Here is a 15,623-nt window from a genome sequence, read left to right on the forward strand (position 1 = left end):
GATATTGTCCTCTCCTCTCGACCAATATGGGATATCACATGGTGATTTAACACGTACATTTTGTAATTTACCGTGTAGCCGACGTGAGGAAAATATGAAAAGGTGGAAAAGAAAAACAGAATTATGATCCAGCGATGGGAAGAGATAAGATGTGAGTTATTGAAATTAGAGAAAACAGTGAGAGTGACCCCCTAAATTTAGGGCACTCGACCCGACAAAGTATGTCTGAAACAGTGGAAAGGACAGAGACAGTTTTCCTTTGAGTAAGTGAAGAAAGATAAAATGAATTATAAGAAGTTGCTGTGTCTCGAAGTGAAAGGAAGAAACACAAACAGTGAAAATCTCAAATTTCGCATTCTCCTTCTCTTACTTTCGGACATAAAGTCGCACATTAGGGCTTTTCTTTGCATCATCTTTCACCCAACTCTTTCTACACTCTTCCACCTTCCACATTATTCCTAATTTTACTTTCATAAAAAACAACAATTGATATCTATCGAATACGATACAGTCATATTGTGACAGTCTCCATTAATAATTTGTTAAACAAAGATAGTCTCCATTAATAATTTTTTTAATTTGTTATCCGTTCATGTTCATGTATGACACATTATTACATTAATTTAATTTGCTTTTATTTGTGATAAGCAAAGTGTTCATCATTAAGACTCTATTTATGTAGGTCAACTTCTCTCTCTAGAAAGTGGTACAACAAAGTACATTGTTGCTTAGCGTAATTATACCAAATTAAACTCATTTTTCAAATCCATATGCTTTTAAGATTAGTGACGATATTATTGTTTTGGGTGTCGACCAAATTTTGTTCGTGTAGTCGGTGTGAAAGTGAAGCTTAATAAAATAAGTAATAATAATAATAATGGAAGTCATGTTCCTAAAGTTCATGTCGTTTACAGAAACAGCTTTGGGGCTGTTTGGAGTGTTTGTAAAAGTGGTTATAGAGTGAAAGTCTAATAAAAACATGTTGGGTTAACCTTTTTATGTTTTCTTTTTTTTAAAAAAAAAATGTATTTCTTTATTGTTTTGTTTCAAATATTTGTCTTGAACTTGTTGTTCTTCTACAACTTAATGTGTGAGCATTGGTCGTATAAAGCTTCTTGCCGTTCTTTGGGAGTTGTTTTTCGACACTATTTTCTAATTTATGAGACAAAAGTACAATGTTAAAGCAAACAAAGTTCACATTTTTTTAAATAAAGATGTTTTTTTTAGTAACTTTTCTTGGACTTTCCAAATTATTGAAGTCTAATAATTATTTTATTTCTGAAAACTACAAAAAAAAAAAAAAAAAAAAAAAAAAACATAGTTTTTAAGACTTTTCTTCCCCATTTGTACATTAACATGAAACGATCATGAATGTATCCTTAAAATAATGTTTGTAATTCGAAAATGTAATTGTTAGCCAATAAAAAAGAAATTGTTTATGAACAAATCCTTGGTTGAATGAAAGAAAGATTAGCAAAGAATTTAGGGTTTGCATGTGATATAAAGTACAAATGTATTGAAGAAGTGAATTGTTTATGATTAATTAAAGCAAAGTGTCGCATTAATTAAGGCAGGATCCTGTGTTAATGACATGCTGCTAATTAAGACTTTCTGTTTAACCTTTCAAAACCCTAATTCCACATTTTTCAAATGATCAAGTTGTTGGTGTTTTAAGGTTAAATATAAATTTATAGTAAAGTTGATGTACTAGGTTTTGACTAAGGAGCATTTACCAATGAATCTCTTTGTTCTATAGGGATTTGAGTTTTTATATTAATTCAAACCTCTTTTCTCTTTGGGAAATTGACAATTTTGTTGAAGGAGACAAAATTAACTTTTTTTTATTCCTTTCACATGAAAGATCTGTAAGATAAGATCTTACAAACGTAAAATCTCTTCTTTAGATATGTCTTTTCAAGGGAAATGAATGGTGACAAATAGAAGTTTGTGACACCGGAATAAATGAGGAGTACTTGAATGAATTGATACTACATCCAAATGAGAGTGATTTTGATAATAGGATAATCAAAAAAGGCTTAAAAGAAATATAAGTTATTATCTATACCAACTAGGTGTATCTTTTTTTTCGGTAGCTTAATCATAGGAACTCTATGTTAAGCTTACTTAGGGTAATTCAATGTTGGGTAACCTCCTAAGATTTTTTGGGGGATACATATGAGTGAGGACAAAGCATGCGGAAAGAAATCGTGTTGGCTTATGGAGATAGTCTTCACTCTTAAAAAGTGAGAAGTACATAAGGTGCCACAATGGATTGTCGAGGCCATCAGGTACCAAATTAAGATTTCGAATCCTGATTCGAATTCTAGACATAGATCGTTAGTCAAGCCCAATAATTGTATAAATCCCTTGTATATTTATTATAGTAAAATGATTAAGATATTTTAAGAAAATGATTTATGTATTTAAGAATAAATATGCCAAGATATTTTATGAAAAAGATTTAGATATTTTAAAAATAAATTGACAGATGCTATGAATACCCTTCCACCCTATCTAGTTTTTCTTCCCCATAAATCCCAAAAAATCCAAGCAGTCTTAATTAGAGAAAGCGCAGAAGTAGTTTCTATTTAATGTCTTGTGATCTTTTTTAATTGGTGTTAATAAAAAGTGTGAGTGTTTCCGACAAAAGAGTGGTGTTCAACAACCTAGTATTAGAGTGAAGTTGGTGTAGGTTGTTTGATCTCTTGAAATTTTTAGTATGGTCTGTGGTTGCAGCACGGTCTAATTTTCCACATCAGAAATGATTTTTTGAGAAGAGTGAGATAACAAGATCACAATCGCAGAAGAGATATTAGAGCACATTTGGGAAAACAAGACACCAAAAGAAGCATGAGACACGTTTGTAATGATGTTCTTAAAGAAGAACGATATGCGGCTACAACTTCTGGAGAATGAGTTGTTATCAATTTCACAACGTGACATGAAGATTACTCAATACTTTCAAAAAAATGGTGACAAAGGAAAAAGGCACCAAGGAACTGCACAACCAGGGAGAGCTCAGAAGAACGACGACAAGAGCTCTCAGGGGAAGAGATTTGAAGGTATTTGCTAAAATTGCGGGAAGAAAGACCACATATTCAGGGATTGATAGTCCAATAAAAATCTGTTCAAAGTAATGTGGCAACCTCCAGAAAGGAGATGGAGGATGAATGAGATGCAAAGGTACTATGTCCAATAGAAGAAGATGAGTTGGCGCTCATGGCGAATATGGGAGAGCATATCAATTACGAGGATGACTGAGTCATTCATTCAGGATGCTCAAACTATATGGTTGAAGATAAGAGTGGCGCAATCGAAGCAGGGTAGCCCTTGGATAAGGTGGCCCAAAAGACGAAGCGACCCATGGATAGAAAATGCTAACCTTAACCTGAAGTACCCGCTCAACCCAAAGTCTGTGTCTCAACCCGCCTACACAGTCATCCTCACACGCATGGCACACGTGATCAGCCATCTCCAGTCATGGCTCGTTTGTCAGATCAGTCTCGTATGCACGACTCAAGTTTAGCTCAATGACTCAACTCGATAGCTTATACTGCTCGGTATAGACTTTTTGATATTGTTTCCTACATTTCCGAACTTCTTGAAGATGATTTTGACCTCATTGGAGGCATTTAAGCTTATCAAGACCTGTGTCTACTCAAATTAAAGTAGTTTTTAGCTAAAAGTTGGGAGTATTCAATCCTTTTAGCTAAATTAAGGTTGTAATATATCTTATTGTTATGTCATGGGTCTATATAGGTTAAATGGTAGGTTGAAAGTCTCGAACCAACTTTAAGAATATTTAGGGGCTCTGACCAATGTCAAACAAGTAAGTGACTCTATTGTTGGTTGGTTGGAAGAATTATGTGATGTATGATGATGCATGTCTCGTGACCCTTGCATGCATCATAATTGTGAATATCATGTTATGCTATGTATGTTATGTGATGACCTATTATGCTATATTATGTATGTTATGTGATGTCCTATTATATCATGTTATGCATTTTATTAAATGCTATGTATGTTATGCTATGATATGACATGTGAAGCTACATTATAGATTTATACTGTACCAATGATGATACATGATGAAACCCATGATGAGTATTATTCATACATTACTCACATGTGTATTATGATATGAATGAAAGGAAGGGCAAACGGTTTCTTACTATATGCTATGATTTTAATTCTAGGGGACCTCATGCATTTATGTGTATCATGTACATCCGAGTACTTTCTAGTTATATTATGTTAGTATGGATACGTACATTTTCCTCCATGGTGTTCGATGTCGCATCAGTGCGTTTACCCCGACGAGTCAGGCCCTGGAGTACGTATGCGAGCCTTCTTGGTGGGTGCATGTATGCGTGCGTTAGCCATGTGTGGGAAAGAACCACACATCCACCCTCCCCCAATTTGAAAGATCTTAAGCGAATGTTATGATATTTTAAAGAATAGGTCTCATCATGCTTGTGTGTGTTTTCATTACCTGACCCCAACAGTGAGGTTACTGACTGAATATTTCTTAAAATACTCAAGTCACGTGTTACTCTCATATTTTAGGTAAAGTAAGGTACATTCCGCTACATGGATGACGACGATGCTGGAATGGCCATATAAGCTAAAATAGGAAGGTAGTATGCATTGTTTTTCCTTAGTAGTTTATAGATAGTCTAGGGTTTTTATTTTCATAGTTGAATTTACATTAATGTTTTCGTTGTAACGTTCTTGACATTTCTTATTTAATTTGAATGTATAAGTATATAACTTCATTTAAAAGGTTTTATTAAATATTTGTACATATATGAATAAAATTATAAATGTAGTAACAATCTCACTTCCTTCATAACACAAGTTTTTTTCTCCTCTTAGAGAACAAACACACTCATATCATAACAATAAATCACATCACATACAATGCATAATTATAATAATTTACTTAGCTAAATCATTTTGTGATTTAAGTATTGAATCTCCACTTGCTTTACCACAACCATTTTTGTAACCAAATAAATAAACAAATAAGAAAGGTTTGTCCAAAGCAACAACATTACTTCCCCAACACTCACCTCTCTACTCATGCACATTTGGTGTGATTAATATCCAAACTAATCCAATCACGAAAATTAAAACATAATTTAGTGTTTGAAGTGAACATGGGTGGATTTTTAACAAATAATAATTCATTAAAGCATTCCCATCTCCCTCGAGATCTTAAACCATAATAATAATAATAATATTTTGAATTTATGAGTGAAAGATTTGCGTTACTATATGTGTCTCCCACGAACTCACCAATCTCTATAGCAAATCCTCCTCTCTATGTGTAAGAGCCAACATTCCCCAAAACCCTGGGCCAACCCCAAGCACAAAGCTCCCACTTGGGTGTGAGCCATCCCATTACCTTTGTTTTTTTTTTTGCCCTCTCATTACGCCACTTTTATTATTTTTATTTCTACTTTCACTGTGTTTCAAAAGGGACAAATAGTCCCATCTTTGTCATTCCAAACCCCAACAACCCCAAGTGGCCAAATTGGCAGGGCAGCGACACATGGCACAACAACTCATTAGGGGCCTAAACTTTGTGCTCATCCACTTAAATTTTGATGGAGCTTGAGAAATATATGTATGTATATTTTGTCTTACGAGTTAGGAAGTTTTGGTGGATTAACAACTTTCGGTGGTGTTTTGTAATTTCTTTGGCATTGCCTAACATTGACTTGAGAAATTTGAGAGTCTTTACAGAATTTAAAGTGGTTTCTTCATTAGAGAAAGAAAATTAGGTAAAGAAACATTTGGCATGCAAATATTGCTTTCTTTTTAGCTGCTCACCAACATGCTTTGGTTGACTCCAAATGGAATAATATCCAAATTTCTTTCTTATCATCTCGTTTTCTTCAAATCGATATAACTAAAAACCCAAATTTCACTATCGAAGGAAAGGTACATAAATGAACTAATACCACATTCAAATGAAAGCAATTTAAGGGTAAAACAGCGGGAAAGAGTATATTAATAATGTAATCAATCCTAAAGTACCAAAGTTAGTGTATTTTGCTTTGAGTAATTATACATCGTGTAGTCCTCTGGGAATTTTCTTAAAAAGTATGTGAGTGAGAATAAATCATGCTAAAAAGACTTGTATTGGTATGTGGAGATATTTTTCACTCTTAGAAGCGAGAAGTAAGTAACGTCACTATGTCGCAGACTTTAATCTCAATTTTAGACATGGAGTGTTGAATACAAATTTCTAATTTTCGTATCGTGTAAGAATTGATTAGGTTATGCTATAAACATGTATTAATAATGAAATTGTTGGTTATAGTTAGAAAGAAATTAATTTTAAACTAGATATTTTAAGCACTCAACCTAAATGAAGTACATTCGTTTCAATTTGTACTATGTGCATGAACCAAGCCAAAATTATTTTTATTATTTACTATTTATTGAATTATTGGTTTATTATATGATTATTATTTGTAATTATTTATTGATTTGTTATATCTTAAAATTTTGTCGTTTTCATAATTTTTAAAAGGAAAAAAAGAAGAAAAAAAACGGCCCTACGGACCAAACGTGACATTTATTAAAAGAATGACTCTATTTTTCATATTTACACCTGGACCAAATGGTATTTATGTTGACTCTATTTTTTTACCGTGTATGACATGATTGTTAAGTGTATAAACATTCATTTAAAATTTTTGAAAAATGATGTTATGAACTTAAACGTTCGTAATAAAAACTTTAAAATAAAACAACAAATAATAAATAACATGAAATTTAAATAAAACAAAGAAAAGAATAAAACAGTATCATGATCTAACTTAAGTGAGGCAAAATAAACATTAATGTGACTATCCTAACACTATTTCCATGACTTTTATTACGACATTGTCATCGATATAGAGGTGCCTTGTCTTTACCTGAAAAATCAAAGTACATGTTGCTTGAGAATTTTAAGAAATACTCAGTAAGTAACCTCATTGTTGAAGTTGGGATATGCAAGCACATGCAATATGATGAGATTTATCATTTAGAAGCATCATGGCATGGTTTTAGGAAGCTTTCTAGTCCGAACAAGGTTGGATACGTAGTAATTCTCTACACATGACTCATGCACACGAACGTGAGTCTACCAAGCAAGCTCACGTACCCCTTGGACTTGGCTCGTTGGGCTAACATTTCCTAATGTGTTGCTGAATGCCACGAAGGGAAAGGGCTCGCATAACAACATGGTAAATATAAATGTCATAAATCATAAAATACGAGCTCCTACTGATCAAAATGGGGAACAAAATGGGGAAGTAACTTGATAAAATTTGGAACTATTTAAATGGAATGGTGGGTAAATGATGTATTTTAAGGAATGGAAATCGGAAGTAGCCGACATTTCCAAAATGAAGCATTTTTGTTTGCATGTCCTATGATGCATAAAATATCTTTCACCCCAAAATATAAAACCAACTTTAATATGTCGTGAGCTAAATTAGTCATTGATGCTAGTTTTCGGTTCGGAATCACGAATAACAATTATCCAACATTTTTGTCTTCCACCTATGTTTTTTCTAAAAGAATAATTTTATTTTAAATCTCTCTCATCAACTTCTTACCAATCAATCTTATAATTAGTTATCTAGTTCTAAGAAACTCATGAATCAACGAAAATAACAAAATTTTCATTTAGTCAAACTGAACTGAACTCAATATGTTCATAGTCGAAAACTAACCCTAAATTTTTAATTTCAATTTTATGTCTTTACCACGTTTCAATTTGATACTAACACGTAAAATGAGGTAAATTTTGATGGTTGAATTGAATGTACATTAAAATTTTATATGTAAGTTAAAAAAGTAAAAAACTTTTTGTTCTATAATGATGAGATTTGTTATTATTTAATTGTAATTAATTCTTCGTGAAAAATATTCAAAAGTGGTTATACTACATATGTAAGGATTAAAAAAAAAATAGTAATAATAATAATAAATGAGTGGTGTACTTTTGCCTAATTAATTTTGAGACAAATGAATTTTTACACTTCTGATAAAAAATAGAAAAGAAAAATATATATAAATAGTGTACCTTTCATCCTCATACAATCCACTACTATTAATATCCCTCTTCCACTTTAAAATCTATCGTCCCAATTCCAATTCCATTTCCATTTTTTACAATTTTTCTTTCATGCCCAACATCGCCAACCGAAAACATTTTTCGATTCCAATAGGAATCAACCACCAATGAAAGTGTGAGACGTATACGAGAAGCTAGGAGCTTACGTGATAAGCGCCTACAATGTTGGAATTTGCAAAGCTAGAGGTCTTTCTAGAATCCTTGCAAAATGTTCACAGAGAAAGCTAATTTAACGGATTGATTCCAACCAAGAGCTGGTTAGAAGATGAATGACTCTTAGATCGAACTTGGAATCTATGATGGTCACTCTTTGATACCAAGACAATTCACTCTAGAATTAGCTTGATCAAAACTAATTCAATGAATCGGTTTAAACATCAGAACTAAAGCAAGGTTTGAAAAAGAATAACACCAAAAAGGTATCAAGAAAACACAAAGGTTTTGTCTGTATTCAACAATTCATCCCAAACATGAATATTACAAGCCTTTAAATAGGTACAAAAGGTAACCCTAACATAATAAAGTTCAGCCACCAACCATAAATCATTAATAAATGCTATTAAATACAAATTGAAGAAAAGAAGGCATTAATAAATTATCTTAATGGGTAATTCTACTACAAAGGCAAGTCTTCTAATTACTTTCCAATATCAGCCAATCCATTATCTTCTTGATTTGATATGCTAATGCTATAAAGATTTTTGGGCTCAAAAGCCTTTGTTTCAACTTGTACACTAGCTACCTTTTGAAGATGCAATGTATAGGCCTCTTGAATCTTCTTAATCTTGCTTCTTGTAATCGGTCCTTCGGGTACATGCAAAGGGTCAGCAGTTGAATTCATATCATTACGTATATATATTTTAGGGAGTACTTCGGCTAAAGCCTACCAAGTAAATGGCCTACCAAGTAAATGGCTCTACCGTCGTAGGTTATGCAATTGTGTGTTATGTGTTGGCACATGCCCGTGGATCCCCACATGTCATTAATTGTATGTTAGGCTGTTACGATTTAATAAGTAAAAGTTTGCAAGGTGAATGTAGGTCATTTCTGAAATGACTTGATGTGAGATATAATGTGATGTAATGTGTTGTGCTGAAATGACTTGATGTGCGATATAATGTGATGTGATGTGTTGTGCTTAAAATGTTTATGTGATCTCTAGATGATTTTCTGTGTTTTTTAAATTGCATGTAAACAGCATAATATGTATGACATGAAATATAACCCGTTAGAGTTATGTATGATGTGAAGACTGGAAAAATGAAAAACAATATGATATGCATGAAAAATGATAGTGGGGTTCTATTTAATAATGTTGAAAACGGAAAAATGTTGGGACCTCATGCATTATGTGTGTTCATGCATTAGGGATATCCCTATTCCATCCCAAGGGTACGGACGCGTACATCCATTAGGCAGGCGAAGTATCGTTATGTTTTACAAAATGCTGCCGTGACGGTTACTAATTCTAATGGGTGTCCGACAAAAGTTGAGCTACCAAAGAAGGCTCGCCCAACAAGAAAAGGGGTTAGCGGTGTGCGAACTAACTAGTGAGTCCATACTCGCACATATGGGCTATGTAGAGTGCCCAATTAGAATAAGTGTCGTAGGAAAAATAGACTGATATAATAGGTCCTGTCATAGCATATTGCATGTTCTTGTTGCATAACCCCGATAGGGGGTCACTTACTGAGTATTCTAGAAATACTCAAGCCTCGTGCTACTACATTTTTCAGATAAAGACTCTCGTGCTACTACATTTTCAGATAAAGGCTCTCATGCTACTACATTTTCAGATAAAGACAAGGCGCCCATGTGAGACCAACGGCAGCATCGCACATCTCGTGACTGTGGCACATGCATAGGATAGTTGTTTGTCGTTCGTAGTATAGGTTATTATAGGTTGAATTTCATTTGCATTCATGTATAAGTTGAATTGTAATCGCATTAATTAATCATAGGTTAGTATAGGGTGTTTAGTTCATAATTGTTTTTTCTTTCTTTCTCTTGTATTGGTTTATTCACCAGGGGATAAATAGTAAATTGATGTTGCATTTATAATAAGATTTCAATTAAAGTAAATTCCGCATTAAATGTAAGAACGTTAAGATAAATTTCGCGTTTAAGATATAATAATGACCTTAGATTAAATAAATTTTTTTTTTTTTTGGGTCTTACATAGTATATAAATATACAATTTACACCAAATTAAAACAATTAATTGAAGCAACTTCATCTATGTAACATGAACACATAAAATAAACTAGATAAGGCATGAATAAGCTTCCATTTCCTACACTTTTAGAACCATCTACAACAATGTATTAAATCATTTTTAAGGAAAAAAAAAACAGAAATAAATGATATTTCTAGAAGATATCATTACATTTATTTTTGAGTTCTAGAAGCTTCAGTACCGGACCTTCTAGAACCAATAACAAACCTAATCTTAACGATTTAATTCACAAAAGATAAATCCATGAAAAAAAAAATTGATTTTTTAATTTTCTTAATTAATAAATAAGAATTTTAATTAAGAAAATAAAATATAAAAAAAAAAAGAGCCAAAATGAATGATTGGCGTTAATTCGGGGAAGAGCTTAGGAAGAGGCGATGTATTAGCGAGGAAATGGGACGATTTAGTTGAGTGGAGGCAGGGGAACCGTGAAGTCACAGTCTTGGCGTTTTAAAAAAATCGTGCACGTGTCAACGTTAGAAGTTAGGTAGCCAGCTGGGTGGTCCCACATAGATACTTCAACAAGGAACTCCCCAGTTAACTACCGTACACAACAACGCATACTATTATTCTCTCTCCTCCATTCTTCTACATTTTGTCGCGTTTCATTGACTCCAAATCTCGCGATATTTCGCATTCTCCATTTTATGCATTTAAATAAAGAACCTCATTTAAGTTACCGGCTAACGGGAAAACACAGAGAAACGCTAGCGTTAAACACAAATAATGAAATCGCTGCCGGTATTTCCTACGACACCGCGTTACAAGCACGCATGTAACCAGTACAATCACCGCGTGTTTACCGGATACTGCCGGTTTGATTTTCTTTTTTTTTTTTTTTTTGACTCTCACCAAAAAAAATATATATTTTTATTTAACTCTCAAATTTAGATAGTTATTAGTAATATGTTACGTGTGTGACATGAATAATTGAATTTGAAAGAAATAGAACAGAAAAGAAAAGAAAGATGGGAAATGAATATGGATTTACAAATGTGCCCCTCATGTAATGCTTGTTTGGTTTCTAACTCGCAGCTGCACTTTGTGTTGGTCTATAAATATGGATATTTGTTCCATTGTTTATCCCCCAACACGCACACCACAACCCCTCTCTAACAAATTCCACTCAAATTCATTCATACATTCATTCATTCATTCATTCCCAAACCAAAATGCCTGAAGCCCCCAAAACACCAACCTCTGTAAGCCCCAATTACAACCTTGTTCAAAAAAACAACGCCATTCTCCAATTCATTGAAGATGTCACCACCAACGCCGACCTTGTCCAACGCCAAGTCCTCTCCCAAATCCTCTCCCGCAATGCCACCTCCGAGTATCTCTCCCTCCACGGCCGCCCTTCCCCCGACACCTTCAAATCCTCCATCCCCCTTGTCTCTTACGACCACATCCAACCCTTCATCTCTCGCATCGCTAATGGCGACACCTCCCCTATTCTATGCTCCTCCCCCATCTCTGAGTTCTTAACAAGGTCCATACCTCTCTTCTTCTCAAATATCCACTCAATCTCATAATGGGTCTCACGTTTTGGTTTTGATTTTGATTTTGATTTTGATTTTGATTTTGCAGCTCTGGCACTTCCGGCGGCGAGAGGAAGCTGATGCCCACCATCGAAGAGGAGCTCGAAAGACGCTCACTTTTGTATAGTTTGTTGATGCCTATCATGACCCAATTCGTTCCGGGCTTGGAAAAGGGTAAAGGAATGTACTTTTTATTCGTCAAAGCGGAAGCCAGAACCCCTGGTGGCCTACTCGCTCGCCCTGTTTTAACCAGCTACTACAAAAGCTCCCACTTTAAGAACCGCCCTTATGATCCTTACACCAATTACACAAGCCCCAATGAAGCCATTCTTTGCCCTGACGCTTACCAAAGCATCTACGCTCAATTACTCTGCGGCCTCTGCTACCGTCTCGACGTCCTCCGCGTCGGCGCCGTCTTCGCCTCCGGCTTCATCCGTGCCATTCGCTTTCTTGAAAAGCACTGGCAACTTCTCTGCCACGACATTCGGACCGGGACGCTCAATTCCCAAATCACGGACCAGGCAGTTCGCGATGCGGTCATGTTAGTCCTGCGTAGGCCTGATCCAGAGCTGGCTGATTTTATTCACGAACAATGCTGCAAAGGGTATTGGAAGGGAATTATTACAAGGCTGTGGCCCAACACCAAATATTTGGATGTGATTGTTACGGGCACAATGTCACAGTACATTGGGACGCTTGATTATTATAGCAATGGGCTGCCTTTGGTGTGCACTATGTATGCTTCTTCCGAGTGCTATTTTGGCGTCAATCTTAACCCTCTTTGTAAACCAAGTGAAGTTGCTTATACACTCATCCCTTCCATGGCCTATTTTGAGTTCCTTCCTGTCCAAAGAACCTCCAACAACGACCAATCTCTCGACGATCAACAACTCGTCGATCTCACCGATGTCGAACTCGGCAAAGAATATGAACTCGTCGTCACTACTTACGCCGGTAATTAACCTATTTAATTATTTTTCTCTCTTCCTATTTCATTTTTTTTTTTTTTTTAACATTGGCTAATTTAGAGAATGATTATGAATTTATAAGCGAGTAATATCATACCATTATGGAGAGTCGTGATTTCTAACAAATGTGACATGGGATCTAAAATTGAACAGGCTTATATCGTTATCGAGTTGGCGATATCCTAAGAGTGGCAGGATTCAAAAACAAAGCTCCGCAATTCAACTTCATTTGCAGGAAGAACGTGGTTCTAAGCATTGATTCGGACAAGACAGATGAAGTGGAGCTACAAAACGCAGTGAAAAACTCAATGAACCATTTGGTGCCATTCGAGGCAACATTGGCTGAGTACACAAGCCATGCCAACACATCAACAATTCCAGGGCACTACGTGCTGTATTGGGAGCTGAATCAGAAGGGTGGCTCGACAACTCCGGTACCGCCCTCGGTGTTGGAAGATTGTTGTCTTACGATCGAGGAGTCACTGAACAGCGTATACCGACAAGGGCGAGTGGCCGATAAGTCGATCGGACCACTAGAGATCAAAGTGGTGGAGAGTGGAACGTTCGACAAGCTCATGGATTATGCCATAAGCATGGGAGCTTCTATAAATCAGTACAAAACCCCAAGGTGTGTGAAGTTTCAACCCATTGTTGAGCTATTGAACTCCAGAGTGGTGGGTTGTTATTTCAGCCCTAAGTGCCCCAAGTGGGTTGCTGGTCATAAGCAATGGTCCCAACAGGATTGATTAATTAAAAGCTCTTGGTTTTTTTTTTTCCTCGCAAGCAAACAAAATAATGATCATATCATCCTTTTTCTGAGTAAGCCAATGTAAAAAAAAGAATCGAAAACAAATTTTCTGTTCAAATCAAAATCTCCCTCTCTCTCTTTCTCTCTGATTGGGTAGCAGTTGTTCATTGCAATGATGATCATGTTTTTGAGGGAATTTTGGGTTAAGAACTCATGATATTCCACCCAGAAATTCTGCGCACTCAACACAACTCTCATGGGCTTTTGTGAGAATTGAAGATAACAAGAAAGGTAAAGGCTTTATGAAAAGCATACTATCTTTTTCCCCCTAAGCTAAGAGTGTGTGGTGTGATGGGCGAATGGGTTAGTTTTTGTTGCGAACTCCAAAGCAAACAAGTGGCCTTTGATGGCATTAATAAATTATTCCAACCCATTTCAATGCATTGATAACAACACATTCAGAATTTGTATTTGTTTTTTTAACAATCCATTTAACCCTAATTGGTTTGCTTGGCGAATATGTCTATTTGTAATCCATTATTACATGCACATTCATGATATCCTATCCTTTAAACAATTCTTCCCCACATGATATCAATTACAAATTTAAGTTTAATTAATGTACCAACTCCATAATTGAATACCTCTATTAAAACTGACCAATTACAAATAAATGTATTGATGTTCAACAATTTATCCTAATTATCTGCTAAAATATTAATTAAGTTTGATGAACTTAATTAATGAATATTTAAATTATTTATTGATTGTAATGTTGAGTTAAAAGTTTAAAATTAATAAATGGTGTACAATTAGAAGATAGATGACACAACACATTTTTAGTGTTCTTAGACTTTTCAACTGCCAAGAGACTCTCTCCATTCCCCAACCTTCTAAAATTTAAATTTCTTGAATTTTTTTTTTTTTTTTTTTTTTTTTTTTTTTTAGAAATTTAAACACAAAAGAAATCTATGAGAATTTGGGGCCATAAAAAAGTCAAAATGATCAAAATACCAAAACTAGTTCATGAAAAGAAGATATGATCGGTTCAATTGAACTGGCTTCGTCATCATCTTTAACCTCTAAATAATGGAAGATGGCACGGGATCCTGACCCCATACCTCTAAAGGAAATTTCGAACTTTAGAGCTCAAGGTAGCCATTGTCTGTGCCAAATCAGATACAAGTTGGCCAATCACATCACTCACTTCTCATTCACTTCTCACTGGGAAGCTTCCCATAGGCTGATATAAGGTGTGGGGTGGCCTCCAAATGCCCAAATTGGGATTTTAAGCTCTTCTCTATTTGTTCTTTATATATACATTACTTAATTGTTTAAGAGTGTAACACATCTATTTCAGTGTCACGATACAGACATTACTACATACATGATATAATTAATATGGTCAGAGAAATCGTTAAAAAAAAAAATCAAAACAAAGTCATGGACTTATGTTAAAGATATTTAGTAATAAATTATAGTTTACCATATATATTATATTTAATATTTTATTATAAGACAAATATCTAATATTTGCCGGATTACCCTAGTATCTTTACATTTATTGTTATTTTCATTTATTACTATTTTCATATCCTTGTAATTTATTTGATTGGATTAATTAAACATTTAATATAACAATGTCAACAATATAGTAAAAGAAAACATTAATATAAGTTCGAATGCAACAATGAATGCTCTGCATGTAGAGGTGCCTTACATTTACTTGAAAAATAAGAGTAGCACATAGCTTGACATTTTTAAAAATATTCAATAAGTAATCACACTATTGGGTTAGTAAATGTATACATAAACAATCATGATGAGATCTATCTTTTTACAAACGTCATAGTACGCCCTTGGTCTCCTTCTAGTCTAGGTAGAGTTGGATGGGTGATATTTCTCTACACACGACCCACACACGCACACATAGATCCACCAGGCGGGCTCATATACATATCTCATGTGTCTGGTGTCACAATCGCACTCTTGT

The 15,623-nt window shown here is 34.6% G+C and overlaps 1 protein-coding gene across 1 annotated transcript; it reads left to right on the forward strand.

The window, feature by feature from the left end:
* Positions 1-11,466: 11,466 nt before the first annotated feature.
* On the forward strand, positions 11,467-13,671 carry LOC111783810 (indole-3-acetic acid-amido synthetase GH3.6). Its single transcript, XM_023664650.2, has 3 exons — positions 11,467-11,865; positions 11,964-12,868; positions 13,036-13,671. Exons 1-3 carry the CDS (start codon positions 11,549-11,551, stop codon positions 13,626-13,628), a joined length of 1,815 nt encoding a protein of 604 aa, XP_023520418.2. The 5' UTR covers positions 11,467-11,548; the 3' UTR covers positions 13,629-13,671.
* The last annotated feature ends 1,952 nt before the right edge of the window (positions 13,672-15,623 follow it).

This window comes from Cucurbita pepo, chromosome 14 (genome assembly GCF_057944985.1).
Source record: "Cucurbita pepo subsp. pepo isolate OVF chromosome 14, ASM5794498v1, whole genome shotgun sequence".
Classification (NCBI taxonomy): Eukaryota; Viridiplantae; Streptophyta; class Magnoliopsida; order Cucurbitales; family Cucurbitaceae; genus Cucurbita; species Cucurbita pepo.

Bases quoted from the DNA above. Each gene is read 5' to 3' on its own strand.
- LOC111783810 (XM_023664650.2), top strand. From the start codon at position 11,549: ATGCCTGAAGCCCCCAAAACACCAACCTCTGTAAGCCCCAATTACAAC. The intron at 11,866-11,963 runs GTCCATACCTCT...TTGATTTTGCAG, and splicing joins ATCTCTGAGTTCTTAACAAG to CTCTGGCACTTCCGGCGGCG. The intron at 12,869-13,035 runs GTAATTAACCTA...AAAATTGAACAG, and splicing joins CGTCGTCACTACTTACGCCG to GCTTATATCGTTATCGAGTT.